The 17,838-nt window shown below is 43.1% G+C and overlaps 1 protein-coding gene across 9 annotated transcripts in view; it reads left to right on the forward strand.

Annotated features, from left to right (window-relative positions):
* LOC111860809 (CMP-N-acetylneuraminate-beta-galactosamide-alpha-2,3-sialyltransferase 4-like) overlaps nucleotides 1–17,696 on the forward strand; it is a 35,589-nt gene extending 17,893 nt beyond the window's left edge. For 3 of the 9 annotated variants that reach the window (XM_023844833.2, XM_023844832.2, XM_023844831.2), the window contains exons 2-12: nucleotides 1,716–1,796; nucleotides 11,796–11,853; nucleotides 11,961–12,033; nucleotides 12,272–12,352; nucleotides 12,805–12,902; nucleotides 13,125–13,188; nucleotides 13,759–13,854; nucleotides 14,347–14,536; nucleotides 14,751–14,894; nucleotides 16,739–16,891; nucleotides 17,150–17,696. In XM_023844833.2, coding sequence (XP_023700601.1) covers nucleotides 1,716–1,796; nucleotides 11,796–11,853; nucleotides 11,961–12,033; nucleotides 12,272–12,352; nucleotides 12,805–12,902; nucleotides 13,125–13,188; nucleotides 13,759–13,854; nucleotides 14,347–14,536; nucleotides 14,751–14,894; nucleotides 16,739–16,891; nucleotides 17,150–17,239 — 1,128 coding nt within the window. In that variant the 3' untranslated portion in view covers nucleotides 17,240–17,696. Of the gene's footprint in view, nucleotides 1–172; nucleotides 275–1,307; nucleotides 1,332–1,715; nucleotides 1,797–9,704; nucleotides 9,977–11,795; nucleotides 11,854–11,960; nucleotides 12,034–12,271; nucleotides 12,353–12,804; nucleotides 12,903–13,124; nucleotides 13,189–13,758; nucleotides 13,855–14,346; nucleotides 14,537–14,750; nucleotides 14,895–16,738; nucleotides 16,892–17,149 lie in introns of those variants that run through there. The other 6 variants (XM_023844836.2, XM_023844835.2, XM_023844834.2 and 3 more) reach the window with 4 other exon arrangements.
* The last annotated feature ends 142 nt before the right edge of the window (nucleotides 17,697–17,838 follow it).

A 17,838-nucleotide genomic window follows, 5' to 3' on the forward strand; every position in this document is an offset into this window, starting at 1 on the left:
GATGATTATTTCGAAACAAACATGATTTAATTATTATGCCAATGCGTACGTATTTTATGTGCATTTGCGCTGATATGACAATAAATTATATCGTGCATTGTTTTTTATGTTCGTTCTGAAAACCATGTGAAAACTGAGTAGTGCAGAGCAGCTGTAACAGTTTTATCCACGTCCCTCGCGGACACTTTTGTGCACGTGCAGAACGCGGGATTTCAAAATCTGGCAGCAGCTTGATGCCCGGTCGAACAAATTAACATCCAGCTTGCTAAACCAGGTTAATGCTAAATTATGTTTTTTACTTTTCATGATACTTTAGCTCTGTACTGTTCTGTTGTATACACTGTAGCACCGGCGGAGCTCATGTCCCAGCATGCCCCGCGTGCAGTTGTAAATAGCCATTGTTGTGCTGTTGCTGTTATTGTTAATTAAAGTAATTCCTTATTGTTGCGCATGTGTTTACATGTGTCTTGTGTGTACCCGGTCTGATCCTCGTGTGTAATTAGCTTACATAAATGTCCCACCGTGGATGCGTCTTACAGTTCGTTGTTTGACAACTTTGTGTTTCTTACATATAATTATGTTTGGTGCTCTTTGGGTGCCTGATGTAATCCTTGTACGGATTATTAATTGAGTGGATGTTCCCCGACAGAGTAATCTCCGTGTTTCTTTGCTCGCGATACCTCCATCTGCCCGTCGCAGCAATACGTTATTTAAATTTAAGTTTTAATTGAAAGCATGGTGAAATTGTTAATTTATATATGAATTTAGTCGAGACACGACATACACAATGTCTAAAATTAGTCTGCTTTTGGTATTATAAGACGTCCACAACGACCACATTTGGACTGTAAATAGCCCATACATGGAGGTCCCACGGCCGTCAATACTAGACGTTCATTAGACGTCAAAAAAAAACGTCGCCTGGCGTTACAAAACAACCCCTTCAGTGGACCAAAATTGGACGTCCAAAAACGACATATTAAAGATGTCATTCCGACGTCACTATGCGCAGTGGGCTCTCTGCGAGTGCTTTAGTTAAAATTTAAAATGTAGGCTAAATTCACTGTGTGCCGTTTAATATCCCATTTAAATGCAGTTTTACTTATATGATGATAATATGGACATTTTTGATCACTTTTAAATGATTGGAAGTAGCTTTTCTGTGCATGGCCGCTCATCTGTTGCTTATCATCCTGCTGCCGGTGAGGGGCGGCCTGCCTGGAGCCTTCGGGAGTTTCGGTTCCGTTGCGTCAAAGTAAAAATAGACCCAGAGCAACAAAAAGCGATGGGACTCAGAGTCCCCATTTGAGGCAGCGTGCAGGCTGCACGAGGTGTGAAGTGTTACTATAACAATTTAGTGCACAAACTGAAACGTCCCTTTTGATTTCTGTGGAGGAAAGAAAGTGAAGTCTATGTATGTTTTCGGTGGATAAAATGCGGCAAGGCATTAATTGATTTCGTAATTAAATAATGCTTTTTGGGGCACAAAATGTATTTTGTGCACGAAAACGAGCGCCCCATAGTTTGAGACACAAACACCACTAACCATGCACTGATGCACTAAATAGCTGCATTAAAAGATGGCGTAACTGGATATATATGTAATTTAGGGCCATTTAGTCATCGTTGAGAAGTGGACGTTTCCTTTCATCACCTTTATTTTAACCATCCGGCTAAAACAATTCAAAACTAAATCCTGTTCCCTGGTCATTCAGTGTGAGAGGGGATGCGCGCGAGCGCTGCCCCATGCATCTGGACTTCCTCTGACTGCATCTGGAACAGCATCTGGAGTTAAGGTACGAAACTTATATATGCTTGCTCTGACCACGATGGAAGCTAGGATGTTTCTTTATAAACACACACGCACACAGCTAGAGAGAGAGATTGGGTATCTATATCATTGTAGGAACTCTCCTCTAATTTCTGTGGGCATTTGCCTAATCTCAACTATGACAACCTTAACCAGTTATGGCCCGGTTCACGGAATCCAGAGCTAAAATCGCACCATTCTGTTAGCATCTCGCAAGGAAGCTGACGGAGGGGAAAGGCGAAGAATCACTGTTCCTTGGTTCATTTAATTTTAAAACACTGATAAATGGCGCACAGGCAAAAAATACATATCGTAATTTTGAATGTCTGTTTTATTTTGTTGAATAGTTATGCATACTTTGTCAGGGTCAGCGCCTGTTACCGGACCGCCGCATAGCTCAGTGGGTCGAGCGTGTCCCCTGAGACCGTAAACCCACCTATCGCTGTAACTTAAGTAGTAGGCTATCAGTTTTCCCTATATGTTTGGTTTTGTATCTTTGTCTTTGCTTTTGGTCCCCGCTTTTGATTTACCTTATTGTGCCTGTTTTTATCGTGTTCTTTGTAGCCTTATGTTCCTAGTCTTCCCTAGAGCGGTTGAGCCTTAGTGTTCGTTAGGTTCCCTGGTTCCTGGTCTTGTTAATTGTGTTATTTCACTTTTGTCTTATTGTTCCATTACCTTGTTAATTGGTTGTCTATTATGATTCACACCTGCCTGTTTTTAATCCTCATTATCATTGTATTTAAGTGCCTGCCTTTGTTCATTTGCCCAGTCAGTCATTGTCTTAAGCGTCTATCTTATGTTACTCCGCTTCAGGGGCGTAGCAAGCTTTTCAAAAGTGTGGGGGATGAATTACTTCAGCTGTTTTAATTGATTTAATATTGAAACTGTTTGTGATCAATATTCATTCAAACATCAATAGTTTTACTAATGAGGTTTCTGCTGAAATACATCCGAACATACTGTACCTTATCTGAAACTAAGAAAAGTAACATTCCTACTATACTGTACTACATGAAAGACACACTGCAGACTTCAAGCATTTCTCACATGGATATCCAGCGAATTAAATAATTTAATTTATTATCTGTAAAAACAAAAAACATCGAAAAGGCATGTGATGTTTTAAAATATACGGCTTGTTTACCTCAAGAGCTTCGTAAAAAGACATGAAAACAACAACGAAACCGTGTACAAATCAGCGCGCGACAGGGGAAACCTATAGGAAACTGAACTGCCCGGAACACCGGATTCGCCATTGACGACACCGGCTGGCTGTAAAGTGCGCGTCAACCGGGCTAGGCTCGAGGAGCATCTCAGCCCCAATAACAGCAGTTTTTTTTTATTCACAGAACCGGCCAGTATAAGAATAAGTTTCAAATTTAACTCACTCTCTCTTCGCAGCCTCAAAGACAATGATGGCGTGAATGCGCGATGGCGCTGGCGGGTAAGGTTTAAAGCAGGGGTGTCAAACTCATTTTAGGGTGAGGGCCGGATGAGAAGAAAATGTGACCATGTGCGGGCCGAATTTATTATTATTTTTTTTTAATCATAGTGCATCAAATTACAACAAATGCACTATATTCTGTAAAACTGCATTTAACAAGTCCTCAGGAACTGTTCATTAACACTCATTCCTTTTTAACACTACTACTACTAATAATAATGATGATAATAAAAAAGATTTGATATTTAATACTATTGTTCAAATCATCCCGCGGGCCGTATTGGACACCATAGTGGGCCGTATTCGGCCCGCGGGCCGTATGTTTGACACCCCTGGTTTAAAGTATGGGACATTCCGAACAGTGGGCCGCGCGCTCCTTCTTCGGTTCAGTCTCTGTCCAGAGATGACCTTTAGATGACTATTTTCATGTATTTAAAAAAACTGTGATTTATCTACAACTACGTGTATAATACGCCCCCCGCACCAAAAAACGGTGTGACCCAGTTCGCTATATAAAAACAGGGATGCACAGCGCAAGCCTTTAATTTCCGTTGGTAATTTAATGTCGGTGTTTTCCCTTTAAGAGCGACTTTTAAAAGTTCTCCACATCATTTTAATTGCTTAATTATCCAAATATGTTGCATGCATTGCAGTGGAAAAACTGCTTTGTTTAAAGAGAAAAAGAAGATGCTTTATTTATATAGCACCTTTCATACATGAAATGCAACTCAAAGTACTTTACAATAAAGTGAAATGTGATTTTAAAAAGCTTTTTAAAACAATGAAGTGATTCTGCTTCTCTGCTATGGGTATAACGTATTCCAAAGTTTCAATGTTGAAAACAGGACCCTTAGTCAACATTGATTCAATGGCTCATTTTCAACATAGAAATTGTTGTTGTAAAAATGTTGATTTAAAGTTGAAGTTGTAACTTCAACCACAAAACAAACTTTCTGACCATAATTCAATGTTGAATCAATAACGATTGCTATCTGGGAAAGTACCTGGAAAACGGAGATGTAAATAATCATAACAACCATAAGTTCCCGCCTCCTCTGCACGAGCTGACCGATAAATCTAATACACCAAGAGAGGCAAGACTTAAGGCAGAACAGCCAATCATCAGCCGGTGTCATGTTTGAGAGGGAGGGGAGAGGAGAGCTGAAGCGAGCGTAGACACAGAGCGGCCAGAGAAACGGAGGAGCGAATGCGAAGGCATTTGTTCAAAACTGCGGGAAAACTGTAGAAAAAGTGTGGGTGTTGAACCCTCTCACCGGGAAAAGTGTAGGTGTTAAAACACCCACATCCCCCACGGGTGCGACGCCCCTGCTCCGCTTGGTGTTACCTAACTTGTTTCTAGTCCTATTTCCCACGATCTCTTAGTTCCTTAGTGTGATTAGTTAATGGTCTTAAGTTTAGTCTGCTTTCCAGTTTGTTCAGACCCCCTTTTGGAGCCATATCCCAAATAGGTTTTAGATTTAGATTTTTTTTTTGTTCATAAACATTCGCCTTCTGTTTTAAGAGCAATGTTATAAACATCAAAGGGTTGTAGATTTTTTTTGTTCATTAACATTCATATTCTGTTTACCTTTAATACCACTGTGTAATTATGGGAGTACAGTAAGACCTCGGACATTGGCGTGGTTACGTTCCAGAACCCGTCGTGAATGAGGAGGTTTCGCGGATGTTTGGTAGAGCCACTAAAAATGGTAATATGTGCTTATTTCTCTAGTTTAAACCCTAAATATGCTCCCAAAAGACTTTAACTTAAAAGTTAGCCTAATACATTACCTTTAAAAAGCAAATGTTTGATGTAAAAATAGAGTACAGTATCGCCTAACGGATATTTGTCACACTAGCACATTTACAGTACAGTATAGGAATGTTACCCATACTAATTCATAGAACACGGCATTGGCTGCCGTTTTCCTTTTGCATTCACAGTGAGGTAAAATAAGTAATCGAACGCTTTCAGTGTTCAGCAGGTCATGACAGTTCCAAAGGTAATAAACTTTGCGAATGGGATTCGCATCTTGTAAAGGTACAGTGCAGTATGTACATAAAAGGGAACGCTTCCATAAGAAAGCCATGTTTTTTAAGGATTTTTTTTTACTGATTTATATTGTATGTCTTGAACTTTCTCCAAAAACACAGCAGAATCTTCATTAACTAAGCTTTTCTTACCAGTTTAACACTTGCACTGCAACAGCATGAAAACACAAATTACTACGAAAATTAAACTTAAACACTTTTGTAGGGTTTTTCGAGGATTTCGCAGATGTGCGAAAAAAAATCGCGGATGCAAACAAGTTCGTTTCCAATGAAATTTTCGCGGATCTGTGAATTAGCAAATCACGATGCGCGAATGCACGAGGGCTTACTGTAGTTCAAATTATCACAAGAGAAGGTGGTTTAGTGCACTGTTTTGATGGCATACCACAACGGCACTGGCACTTTGCATGAGCATTTAGAGAGGAAACACACAGGCGCTATTCTGGGCCGCCAGAATAAGCAAAACCACCAAAAGTGTTGTCTGTTCATATTTATTAAATTACCATTAGTATGCAGAGCCTTTTAATATCTTTTGTCCTTGTAGCTGCTAAATACACTCATTATTAAAGCCATAAAGTTGTCTGCCTGCTACCATAGAATCTCCATTGAATAAGTGTTTGAGAAACAGGCAACAGTCTGGGGTTATTTTATGTTGATTGATGGTGCCAGTATTTGTATATGTGTGTGTGTGCGCGCGTTGGGCTTGTTGGGACTACGGTTATTGTAAACTAAAACAGTAAAACAGACACTACATTTAAAAAAATTGTGGACTGAAATAAAAAAGAAAAGTATATTTACCAAAAAACACGTTTTGGGCTTTAAACTGCAAAAAGCTTCGTCCCACCACCAACCTCTTTTTAACTCGCGCGACCACAATGTCTGCGGCGCTCCACTAAGCGAATTTATTAAACATAAGGATATACTGAATTTATACAGAGTACTACAACTTTTCGTTTCATTAATATTTTAGACATACTACTAAGCGTAAGCAAGATATGAATACTGCCAAAAAGCCGGTGTCCATTATCTGTAGCCCTACAATGACACATAGTTTGTCCTTGTAAAAATAAAATTTACTTAAATAAAATGAGATTAATGGTTTTTGATTAATCAGCTATTCGGTAAAACAGTCAATAGATTAACTGGTAAACAGAAGTTCTGTTTGTGGCGAGTCTGATTTGATGCCGTAATACGGGTTCATTGAAGTAGCCTTGACCTGAAACCCTTTCACTCCACTATGTCTACCAAGAGCTTTTTTTATGTTTATAAAATGGTGTATTTTTTGACCCTGCTGTGTGGTGCTCTCTGTTCACAAAAGGGCACAAAGCATGTCCCAAAGCAAACAAACAGCACCCTCTAGTGGGGTTAAAAAATACAGCAAATGGTTCATGAAGCGTCCTTTTTCCCATCACTACCATGTACCATAAGTTCGCATCTCACTCGGAATTCAATGGAAGGGACGAATCATTGTTACTTGGTTCATTGTGTTATAAATCATTGCCAAACAGCTCACATGTTAAACATATCGTAATTGGTAGCTTGTCAGGATCGGCAAATGCTCAGGTTCAGGTTGTAGTGAGTCTGATTTGACGCCATACCAAATAGGCATACCTAATCTTTGTCTTTATTTTGAGACTGTTTGCAAAAACGGAAAATGTATGTCTGCAAACAGGGAAGGAAATTCTGTATTTGCATTTCATTTTGACACACTGTTTGTCATGCCCCGATCGTCCGCTCCTCTCATGTGCCACGCCCCCTCGTTAACCTCATGTGGAATCCCAGTGTGTTACAGCTGTTTCTGATTGTTGTCATTAGTTCATTGTATTTAGTCCGCGTTTCCGTTTGTTTCCCTAGTCCGGTCATTGACGTTGTGACGTTGTTTCATTGCGTGCTGCCATTAAAACCCTTGTTCCTGATCCCTGGAATCCTGCCCTGTTTATCTGTGCTCCGGGCGCGTACACGTTCCATAACACTGTTTGTGATAGGCCTACTTATTTGTGACTTTCACTTGAAATTAAACATGTTAACCCCTTCATCAATAGCTTGGTGTATTGTGGCCTGGTGTGAAGCAGAATGCCGCTAACCAAGTTAGAGTCGATAAGTTTTGTATAGGCACACACTTTGAAGGGGTTTGTTCTGCTTATGTCTCGGCTAACTAAGAAAAAATAATAGAATAAATTAGAATGGGCGATGGTGGTGCAGGAGGGTTGCAGGTTCGGGCCCCGGGTCCTCCTGACCCCATCGAAGTGTCCTTGAGCAAGACACTGAACCCCAAATTGCTCCTGGTGAGCTGGTTGACGCCTTGCATGGCAGCCTCTGCCACCGGCGTGTGAATGTGAGTGTGGATGGGTGAATGTGAGGCATTACTGTGAAGCGCTTTGAGTGCTCGAAAGAGTAGCAAAAATGTGCTATATAAAAATGTGCTATATAAATGCAATCCATAGTCTATAGGGTTTGCAAACTGCCGTAACATTTTGGATGCAGTTAAGTTCAGAATGGAATATGGATTTGGCGTAAGATTTCTTGCGTGAGAGTCTGAGTTTGCAACCCTAAATACGTACATTTTTTTTGTTTCACCTGAATTGATTTGTATAGAAAATAACCGTGTACAGTTGTTAAAAAGCGGAAACTTCGACCAACATGAAATCACCAATAAACTACTTCTATGTATTCAACATTTTATAAAATGCATACTACGTTTAAAAATTTCCAGCTTTACGGTTTCAGGACAGAACAGCCACTCTGTTATGAACAGTACGGCTTTTGGAGTGTTGTTAGCTGCTGTTATTAACACTAATAACACATTAGCGCAAACAAAAGGGCTAAATACACCAAAGTAGTTCCTGCATTTGTTCATTGGCGCGGGAAAAGGCGGTTCTAGTGTCATTAGGGGGGTAATCAGCGTTACCTGCAAAATCGATATTTTTCCTTTTGCTTTAATTGTTTTCATTATTACTTTATTTAACTTGACACACCACATCTTTAAATTCTCATCCTTGCATTAGAATATAGACCAGTTAATATTGATGGCTAAAAGTATCGTCAGTGGATACATTCTGATATTGATTCAGGCCCTTTTATCTGTTTCCACAATTTTGGCTGAAATTGTATTAAGTGAACATTATTTTAAATTAATAAGTAACGTTGCGGGGATGGAGCTGGACCCACTAAAGGTGGTGTCGGAGAGGCGGATGTTGTCCAAGTTCAGGACAATACTGGACAATACCTCCCACCCACTCCATGACATGCTGGCCAGTCACAGGAGCTCGTTCATTGAGAGACTAAGATTACCCAAAGGCTCCACTGAACGACACAGGAAATCATTCCTGCCTGTGGTTCTCTCTCTGTACAACTGCTCCACCTAAGCACAGGCATACACTGCAACAAATGCCTTGACACCCTATCACAGCTATTTGCAGTATTTTGTAATTTGTTGTATATTGTATTATTTAATATTGGTATTTTAACTTGTTCTACTTTATTACTGTCCTGGAGCAACTGTAGCCACATAATTTCATCAGGGATTAATAAAGTATTCTGAATCTGAATCTGAATCTGAATTCTGAATCTGAATCTGAATCTGAAAGTGTACCACAGATCGAGGGATGGGTAGAGCCACATTTGTATCCATTGATACAAAGTGTTTTTTGTGGTGAAGGATGGGTGTGGGGAGTCAACGCCCAACATCAAAACAATTCAGTTGGTGTAACTTACAATTAAAACACCAATAGAATTAGTTTCTTGTAAGTGAACTCTTTTTCAGACCCTGGTTACAGCCCTGACTGTGGGTTGAACGGGGATTTTCAGAGCTGCATGGTTTCTCAGTTTCAGGAAGGGGATGTACTCGACGTGGAAAAATAGACACTTAGGCTGACACTTAGGCTGTATAGTTCTGGTTTTATATTACAGTCATCGCGCGGTGATGTTAGTAACAGATGGACAGCCTCACACGTCCTGTGTACCGAGTGTGTCCGCACGCACACGCCTGGCCCATAGCCTGAAATACATTTCCTGGGGAATCCGGCAACCTTACCAATAAGCCCCCCCGGGGACTAAAGTAAGGTACAAGGGTTCTAGCCCTTAATCCCTGGTGTATGTGTCTCCCTTAGTTCCTTGTCTGCCACCTAAAGTTGCATTTGGCCACATATGCAGCGGAGCGTGTGCAGGACACAAGGGTACCACCAGTCATGCATTCGCTGATGCATCCTGTAATTATGGTTCAATGTCCTTTGCCATGACACGTGCCTCTCCGCTCTCCTGCCTAGTTCACCCAGAAACCGGATGTTTGAATCTGTGGCTTTGGCTTTTAACGAGCAAAATGGCGGTACTGAAACCCGCTCAGACGTTCTCCACGTGTCCTACTGCGGTCCTGCCCATTCGTTTTTTTTCTTTTCCGTACGTTAGCCTGAAAGTGAGGCCGAATTTGCCTGTTGCATCATCTGATGATACATTCCAGTTTTCTGCAGCTGCAAGCAAACGCGGCGTGTGGAAGGTTTAATAACGACATCTTTCATTCTATCACCCGTCCCGCCTGCTAAGAAGTATAGAAATGCTCTTTCAGGAGTAAATGAATTCTCGTTGAGGGACAGGGGGCTTCCTCCGTTTTCTAAGGCTCATCCAGATGGTGGTGAAGATACTGTAAATATTTGTCGGGCTTTGTGGTCAAACAAGTGAGTTCCCCACGATTTTACTGCATCTTACTTCCTGCACGCTGTCACGTTAATGGTGTTAAATCTATAATATTGATTTCCTTGATCGATTTCTCATACTTTTTACTTTTATCTCCTCTCTCTTGGTTTTATCAGGCATGTGTAAATGTGAGTCGCTTCGCTAGCTGTGCCAGATACCTGTCTCACCCTCCAGGTTTCCTGTAACCTTTTGCACCCTATAGATCACTTGCCATGGCTGCGTTGGTGCAGGGCTCTGTAATTGGCGAGATAGATGTGTGAACGTTAGAAGCTGAGGATGGAAACTCAGAATACATGACTAGCATTAGTAAACCGGATGGATAGCTTTGTAACCTCTTTGATTTTGTAGTGGATAAGTGGATGGATGATGTGTGCGTTACATTGTGGGGACCAAATGTCCCTTCAACGTGATAAAAAAAACCTGCTTTTTTGACATTGTGGGGAACGTTGTTTTGGTCCCCACAAGAGAAAATTCATAAAAATCTGATTGCAATCAAAAAACTAAAAATTTCAAAACTCTTTTATTCTGTTTGGTTATTCATGGTTAAGGTTAGGGCTGGGTATGGGTTAAGGTTGTCATTGTTGGGATTAGGGTTTTCCCCATAGAAATGAATGGACAGTCCCCACAAAAATTTATATACAAACGATGACAGATCCTGGGCTGGGACGTCCTGATTTGGTGGCATTATGAACCCGGTGCCAGTCACCGACTGGTTTAATCCGGGCCTCACTGGTCTGTATGTCTCGTCTTTGTACCTAATCTTTGTGCCAAATCAGCCTTAATGCTTATTTACTAAGAGCTTCAGGTCCAGATTCAGCAGTTGGTGTCGCCTGCGAATGTTGTTATTGGTCTTAATATTTTTTCATGCACACTATCGAAATGCTGACAATATACAAAACACTTGAAGAATGAATTTAAAAAAGGAATGAATAATCCCCTTGCTGAACCAGATTGGTGCTATGTTCGCTGGCGCCGCCTGAAAAGAGCGCCCCCTCTTGGCCACTCACCCATCTTGCTGCTCTGATGCTCTTGTAGACATGGACCGTCCTTCCTGTTGAATTTGCTTTGTGTGTCCGGCATGTCAGGCCTTAATAGCCTCGGGTGAATTTTTGGGGGACAGGGTGTTTCCCCATCTGACGGGTGTAATGGCTTTCCTGTTCCTCAGAAGACATTTAAGACTCAGGTTTCTGATGTTACTGGGGATCCTTCCTGCCTGCTGCCATCTCCTCCCCCCAATGTGCCACCCCCCACCCCCAGCCGTAGCACGCCAAAACAGCATCTCATCTCTAAGACCGACTACACTGGAATCTTACTATGTTACTAATGCGCATGTTTACCACCTGTTCATTTGCAATGTTCCATTATCTTCTGCAGTATTCTGTCTGCACAGTGTTATTTGTGTGTTATGGTTACTGTCAAGTCACGCAAAGTTTGATTGTCATCTCATCCTTGCACAAGACAGAGTGAAATTAAATAACTTTCCTCTTGGACCCATAGCGCATCATTCACGAGAGAACAGAGATTACAGTCTTCGGAATGATGTGCATAGTAGGGATGCACCTGAATATATTATTCGGAAACACACAGATAATGCGCTGTAAACAGATATTTTTTCTATACGAAGTTTCACGTCCTTATTCGGAACTGACTGGTATGCCTGATGGTGGTTTTCCACTGTGTTCTTGGTAATACCACTCGCTGAATCTGTCTTGCATCCCACCACTTGGAAAGTGAAAGCGTGGTGGTCCATTGGCATTCCGACAACGCCTGGAGCTCATTGTCCTTCCTCTGTCCTTCTAGAGAGTTGAAGATGAAAGCATGGAGAACTTCATGATGATGTCCCTCAAGACTGCGAAAAGTAAGACCTCTCTGCTGTGACTCCGCACACGTAAACGAAGGATGTTCTCTGAAACTGGTTGGAAACTGGTTGCCATGGTATGTAAGCTGTGCTCCTCTCATCCCCAGCATGGACCATTATAGTGCTTCCGCTGCTCCTCCTCATGCTCTCCTTCTACTGCTGCCACGTCCTGTTCCCGGGGTGAGCTGCCGCTCCACAGAGACGCCACCTGTTGGGCCAGAATGCAGGCAGGACCAACCTGGTTCACGGTCATGTAGGGGAACGGTGATGAAACTAATTCCATCTCTGGATTCGAGATCGGCGGGTTGTTTCGGGGCCCAGTTACAGTCGGTCGCTTTGACGCTCAGTCACCGTGGTCGTGGGTATGGCAGTCCCCGCCCCTTTAACTCTTGTGACTGTCATCTCACTTTCCTCGCAGCTACGGAATCACCAGCCAAACGCCAACCTCGGACAGAATCCTGTGTGACTTCTCGAGGAGATGGGACAGCCTAAGCTTCAAGTCAGTACCCCCTGCCCCCCCCCCCCCCCCAACACACACACACACACACACACACAGCATTGAATAGCTTATTTAACCAGGGAGATCTTTTGCATAAAAGTATCGACCAAATGGAATTAAACACAGGTAGCGTTCCTCATGGATGCTTGTGTGTGATCAGCGCTGGATGGGGGAGGGGTGGGGGGGGGGTTTGTTATTTCGGTGCCCCTTCAGAAGATGGTGCCCCAGATGACCACCTATGAGATTGACCAACCCTGCGTGCGATGGACTTGTGATGCTTTTACAATGCAGGATGCACGACTGGAACGTTTATGAAATGTGCAGAATCAGCTGACCATGATGTTTTTCATCCGATGTTGAACACAGATACCGACAACACTTCCCTCTGTATATCTGGACTGTATGTGTATATCTGTATATCTAAAAACACCACACTCTCCTTGCAAACACAGCGTGAGCAGGAACAGGCGCCTCTTCCTGAGGCTGAACAACCTCTTCTGGAATCGGTACCCTTCCAGTTTTCCGCTTCCCTACGGCGTTAAGGATAGTGGTATGTTCCTGCTCTTTCCTGTGTTCACTGGCTGCTTCAGCAGACATGCTCTGTTGACATTTCACCCCAAAGAGTTTTCTGAGTCAGCAGTGGGTTTTAAATGTTCTCTAGTTGACAGTGATGCCCCTTGTGGAACAATGGTAAGTCTCACGTATGTTATATAGAATACCGATATCTGACCTCAGTGCAGGGGAATCAGGTTGTACCCTGTGCTTCTTGCAGAGATGCTTATCCTGAAGGTTCTGGCCATCATGTCCAACTACGACATGCCAGAGAGTGTCCAGAGGTGAGACAAAGACTCCTTGCAATCGCCTTTCCCACAGTGGATGAGCTTCTTGCAGGCCGTCATGGTATTCTCTGCAACGTCGAGGTCCGGCCTTCGTGGGAAATTAGGAAATGAGAAGAGGGCATTTCTCCGTCATGCTGTCTCACAGTCGGTGAAGCAGGCGACAGTTTACTCAGAAACTGTCTAGGCAGCAGCTTTCAGCCCCGGCTTCCTGATAGCACTCTCTTCACTTCCTGTGAAGACACACCAGATTATGACCCACGATGCACTGGCGTGTTCGAGAGCATGGCGTTCGCCGTTCTGCACGGGGGCGCTCCTACCTCAGTTTGGGGATTTACGCTTTTAATGCCACTCAGAGTTCTGAATTTGTTCAATCACTGGAGGAACTTTGAGCCCTTTTTTGAACAGAGAGCACCATCTAATGGGGTCCAAAATTACAGCAAAGGTTTTATGAAGTTTCATTAAGCTTCTGTTAGACATCCCTTAAGCATAAACTTTTAAGGGGTCTTTATGTTTTTCCTATGAAAAACTGGCTGTTAAGTTTGTGTTTGTTTTGGGTTATTTCTGCAGCCTGGACTGCAGGACCTGTGTCGTCGTCGGAAATGGGTTCACGGTCAAGAACAGCTCTCTAGGGGGCGCTATCAACAAGTATGATGTAGTGATCAGGTAATGCGGTGCAGTGGGTCAGCGCGGCTTCCAGCATTTGCCAGCCCTTCCTTGGCACTTTCCGGTACAGGCCGGTTTTGTAACAGATTTCCGCTGCAGTAAACCTTGTTCTCTGTCCTGATGAAATCTGCAGCACAGCGTTGCAAGTTGCATATGCCCCAGAAATACATTTTTTTGATTATTTTATTGGTTACTTTCTGGTGGTTCAGGCTGGCAGCCTTAAGGCTAATTCTATGCTTCAACAGGCCGTATTAGTGATCGTGACTCATTGATCACCTTGAAAGGCAGCCTGGACAGCTATTTAAAGGGAAGGCTGTTATTCTGTACGCAGAAGTCTGTGGTTAGACTATTTGCAGATAATGAGCCGAGTGGATTTTTTTTTCCTAAGACGGGGGTTAGAAAATGGCGAGACCTTTTTTTCCGCGTGCCTACGGCCAACAAATGTAGGGATCATCTGAATTTGTTCTGTTGCGTTTCTGACACGACTCCCAGGCTTAACAATGGCCCTGTGAGGGGGTATGAGGAAGACGTGGGGAACAAGACAACCATTCGCTTCTTCTATCCAGAATCGGCCTCCCCGGACCCCAGTGTGGACAACGAACCTGACACAGTCATGGTGCTGGTGCCTTTCAAGAAAGAAGACATACTCTGGTTAAAGGGGATCCTCTACGACGAAAAGAGGGTGCTGTGTCCCTTGGGCATGATTGCCGACCTTTATATACTTGATGGAGTTTAGCTAATCCTCAATAGATGAGACCATCTGGCATCAGTGATGCCTTCACGGTTCAGTTGAGCACGCCAGGGATTTCCTATCATGGTGAAATGCACCAGTTATTCCTAGTTGACCGCAGGACCTCAAGCACGTGTCTGACGCAGCCACCATTCTCTCTCCACAGGTTCAGAAGGGCTTTTGGAAACCGCCGCCCCAGTTCTGGTTTGGCAAGGCCAGTCAGATCCGCATCCTGGACCCGTTCTTCCTGCGCAGCACCGCCAAACACCTGCTGGACATCCCACTCAGTGTCGATCCCAAGAGCAAGCAGGTGAGGGCGGCACGGCGTCGGAGGGAGACATTTCGAAAGCGTCCGGAGGAGTCCATTACGCGTGTGCGGGGGTGTGCGTCACAAGGGCGTTTGTGTCCCTCCCTGTGCACACAGGCGGTACCGCAGCCCACGGTCCATCCTCAACTGAGGGGTTCAGAACCAGCAGAATGTGACTCTACACCAAAAATTAAGCTTATAATATTTTGCCCTGGGTGTCGTTCCACTGTCATCCAGTTAGGAGGAATCCATGGACAGCAGCAGTTCTCTGTTGTCTCACTCAGATCTTGTGAAATATTGACTTTGTGTAGTAAATATATAGTATGAAATTCCATTGAAGGAAGAAAAAATACTGATTATTTAAACTTGATCCTTGACATTCAGAACTGTTCACAGCCATGGCTTAGAGTGCTGGTGCCTGCTGACCCCCTCCCAGTCGCTACAGGATCACCATCATGGGGGGTATTCATGACCATGCCCACTCCCCTCTTTAATTTTAATTCAATTGTACTCTTTAGTAAAGATGCTTAAGGGATGTCTAACAGAAGCTTAATGAAACTTCATAAATCCCCCCCCCCAGTTTACCCCAATACCCTTCTCAGTAGGGGGAGCATAAGAACATCAGATAAGAGGAGGACGATCTGGAAGTATTTAGCGCTTTTAACAACAAGTAGCAGCGTGGTGATTTGCAGTCTTTGTGAAGACAAAGTTTTGAGAGGTGGGAGCAGCATTTAGTGGAAAATCCCATGAAACAAAGTGCATGCAATTGTGCAAGAACGCAAGTCATATGAAAAAACAGTGACGTACAAATGAGGTGGATCAGTATTTTATGTATGTTTCTAGTAGCCTAATTCAAGATTTTTTGGCATACAGTTTTTCATCTGTATTTACTAGTCTAAAAATATTAATATATAAAGTATAAATATATGTAAATATGAATTTATTATGTTAACATTAAAGTAAAAAGAGCTCTTGTATCAGAATCTGTATTGTATCAGCAGTTGTGTATCGGAACTGAAATATTTGCAAACAGGGAAGGACGCCCTGTGTTAGTAATGGGCAAAATGATACTTATGAACCATTTGATGTATTTTTTGACTCCACTAGATGGTGCTGTCTGTTCAAAAAAGAGCTCAAAGCATGCCCCAAAGCAAGCCAAGAGCGCCATCTAGTGCGGTGAAAAAATACAGCAAATGGTTCATGAAGCTTCATTTGCCCATCACTACTGCATTTTGTTTTGACCACATTTTTTATTTTGTAAACATAAATATAGTTGTAAATATATTTTACTTTACTTTATGGTGAGAATCGGATGTTCTGTTGCTGAGAAATAGCTCATTATGTGTAAACAGGGCTTTTCCAAGAACATTAGGCTGACCAGTGTCTCTTTACAGCCCTGAACAGTGGTGGGAATACTGCACCATAACACTGAATTTCATGATTCTCAGTCATATACAAGAGTAATTATAACCTGCTGAAATCTGATTGGCTGTTGTCAGCCATGTTTGATGAGTAGGTGAACTTTTATTTAAGGATTAGTTGGGACATCTGGCCATGAACAAGTATACAATTTGTTTTTCTTTGTCCAGTGGTTTCTCAGTTTTAAAGAGTTTTGAGTTACAGATCATAAAGTGTAGAAACATGAAATTTGGTGGAGTGGTGCAGAATTCACCCCCCACCTACTCAGGCAAGCAAAACCATACCCATAAGAGCGACTTAATTTACACAGACGTGCATTGGGGTTGCATGTTAATCATTGTACTGATATGTTTCACGTCAGGGCATCCCGGTGCTGCTTGCTAAATTGCTTAAAGACTCACTAGTGTCTCTCCGCCTCCTGTTCGCAGAATCCTGTGCACCCTACCACTGGGATTCTGGCTGTGTTTGTGGCCCTGAATTACTGTGACGTGGTCCACCTCGTAGGCTTCGGGTATCCAAAGGCAGAGAATCAGGACCTGCCCATCCACTACTATGGAAAAGACACCATGAAATCCATGACCGTGAGTCTGCCACACTGCAGTTCATATTCCTGCACAGTTCACGTTCCTGCACAGTTCATGTTCCTGCACAGTTCACGTTCCTGCACAGGTTCCTCTTTAGGAGTATTTAACTGCTTGTTGGATGGTTGCTTTTAGACTCTAAAATCTCCTCCATTCAGGATTTAGTTTAGAATACAGATCCGTCTGGCTGTTTGCTGGTCTTCACCCGAATCGCCTCTCGCTCACCCTTTGGTCGCTTTTGTTCTTCTGCCTTTGCAGGACTCGTACCACAATCTCACACACGAGGCGCAGGTTCTCAAGTGGCTGGAAGATTCCAGGGCCGTCGTGTCCCTGCATCCCCACCGATGACGAGGACAGCCCTTGACGACACCGCATCGCTTCAGTGTCGCTACGAAGGACGTTTCTGAAAGAGTTTTCTTCGCTAAATTACGAATGGGTGTAGGACTTTGTGTGGTTTCTCTGAAGCCGCCCCCCCCCCCCCAAAAAGGGCAGACATCCCACTCCCAGGATATTATGGGATGCCTTCCTCTGATTATCACTGGTGAACTGGAGCTGCCATTGAACAAAAGCTATTCCTGGAAAAAACATTTCTAAAGGTACCCTACCAGATGGCAACCACGCTAAAGCTGGCAAAGTTGCAGTATTACAGAGTGACCACTAGAGGCAACCTAACATCTGAAGCGATGCCAAATATGAAGGGTGTTGGACCATGAGCCAGAGGGCAGTTCATGTCCTGATGTTCACCTAGTAAATGTCTTGTTCTGACACTGGAACATCTCAATACAAAATATTTTAACTGCCAAAACTGAGTGTGGGCCATCATTGGGACAAAGTGAAAACTGAACTTGAAGTTCAGATGTTAGACAGTAGGGGGCGAGATACCCATGAAAAGCTGGTGACATGCAAAAGTGAAATGCGTTCACTTCAAATATGAACAGAAACGTGTA

Source organism: Paramormyrops kingsleyae, chromosome 24, assembly GCF_048594095.1.
Source record: "Paramormyrops kingsleyae isolate MSU_618 chromosome 24, PKINGS_0.4, whole genome shotgun sequence".
Lineage (NCBI taxonomy): Eukaryota > Metazoa > Chordata > Actinopteri > Osteoglossiformes > Mormyridae > Paramormyrops > Paramormyrops kingsleyae.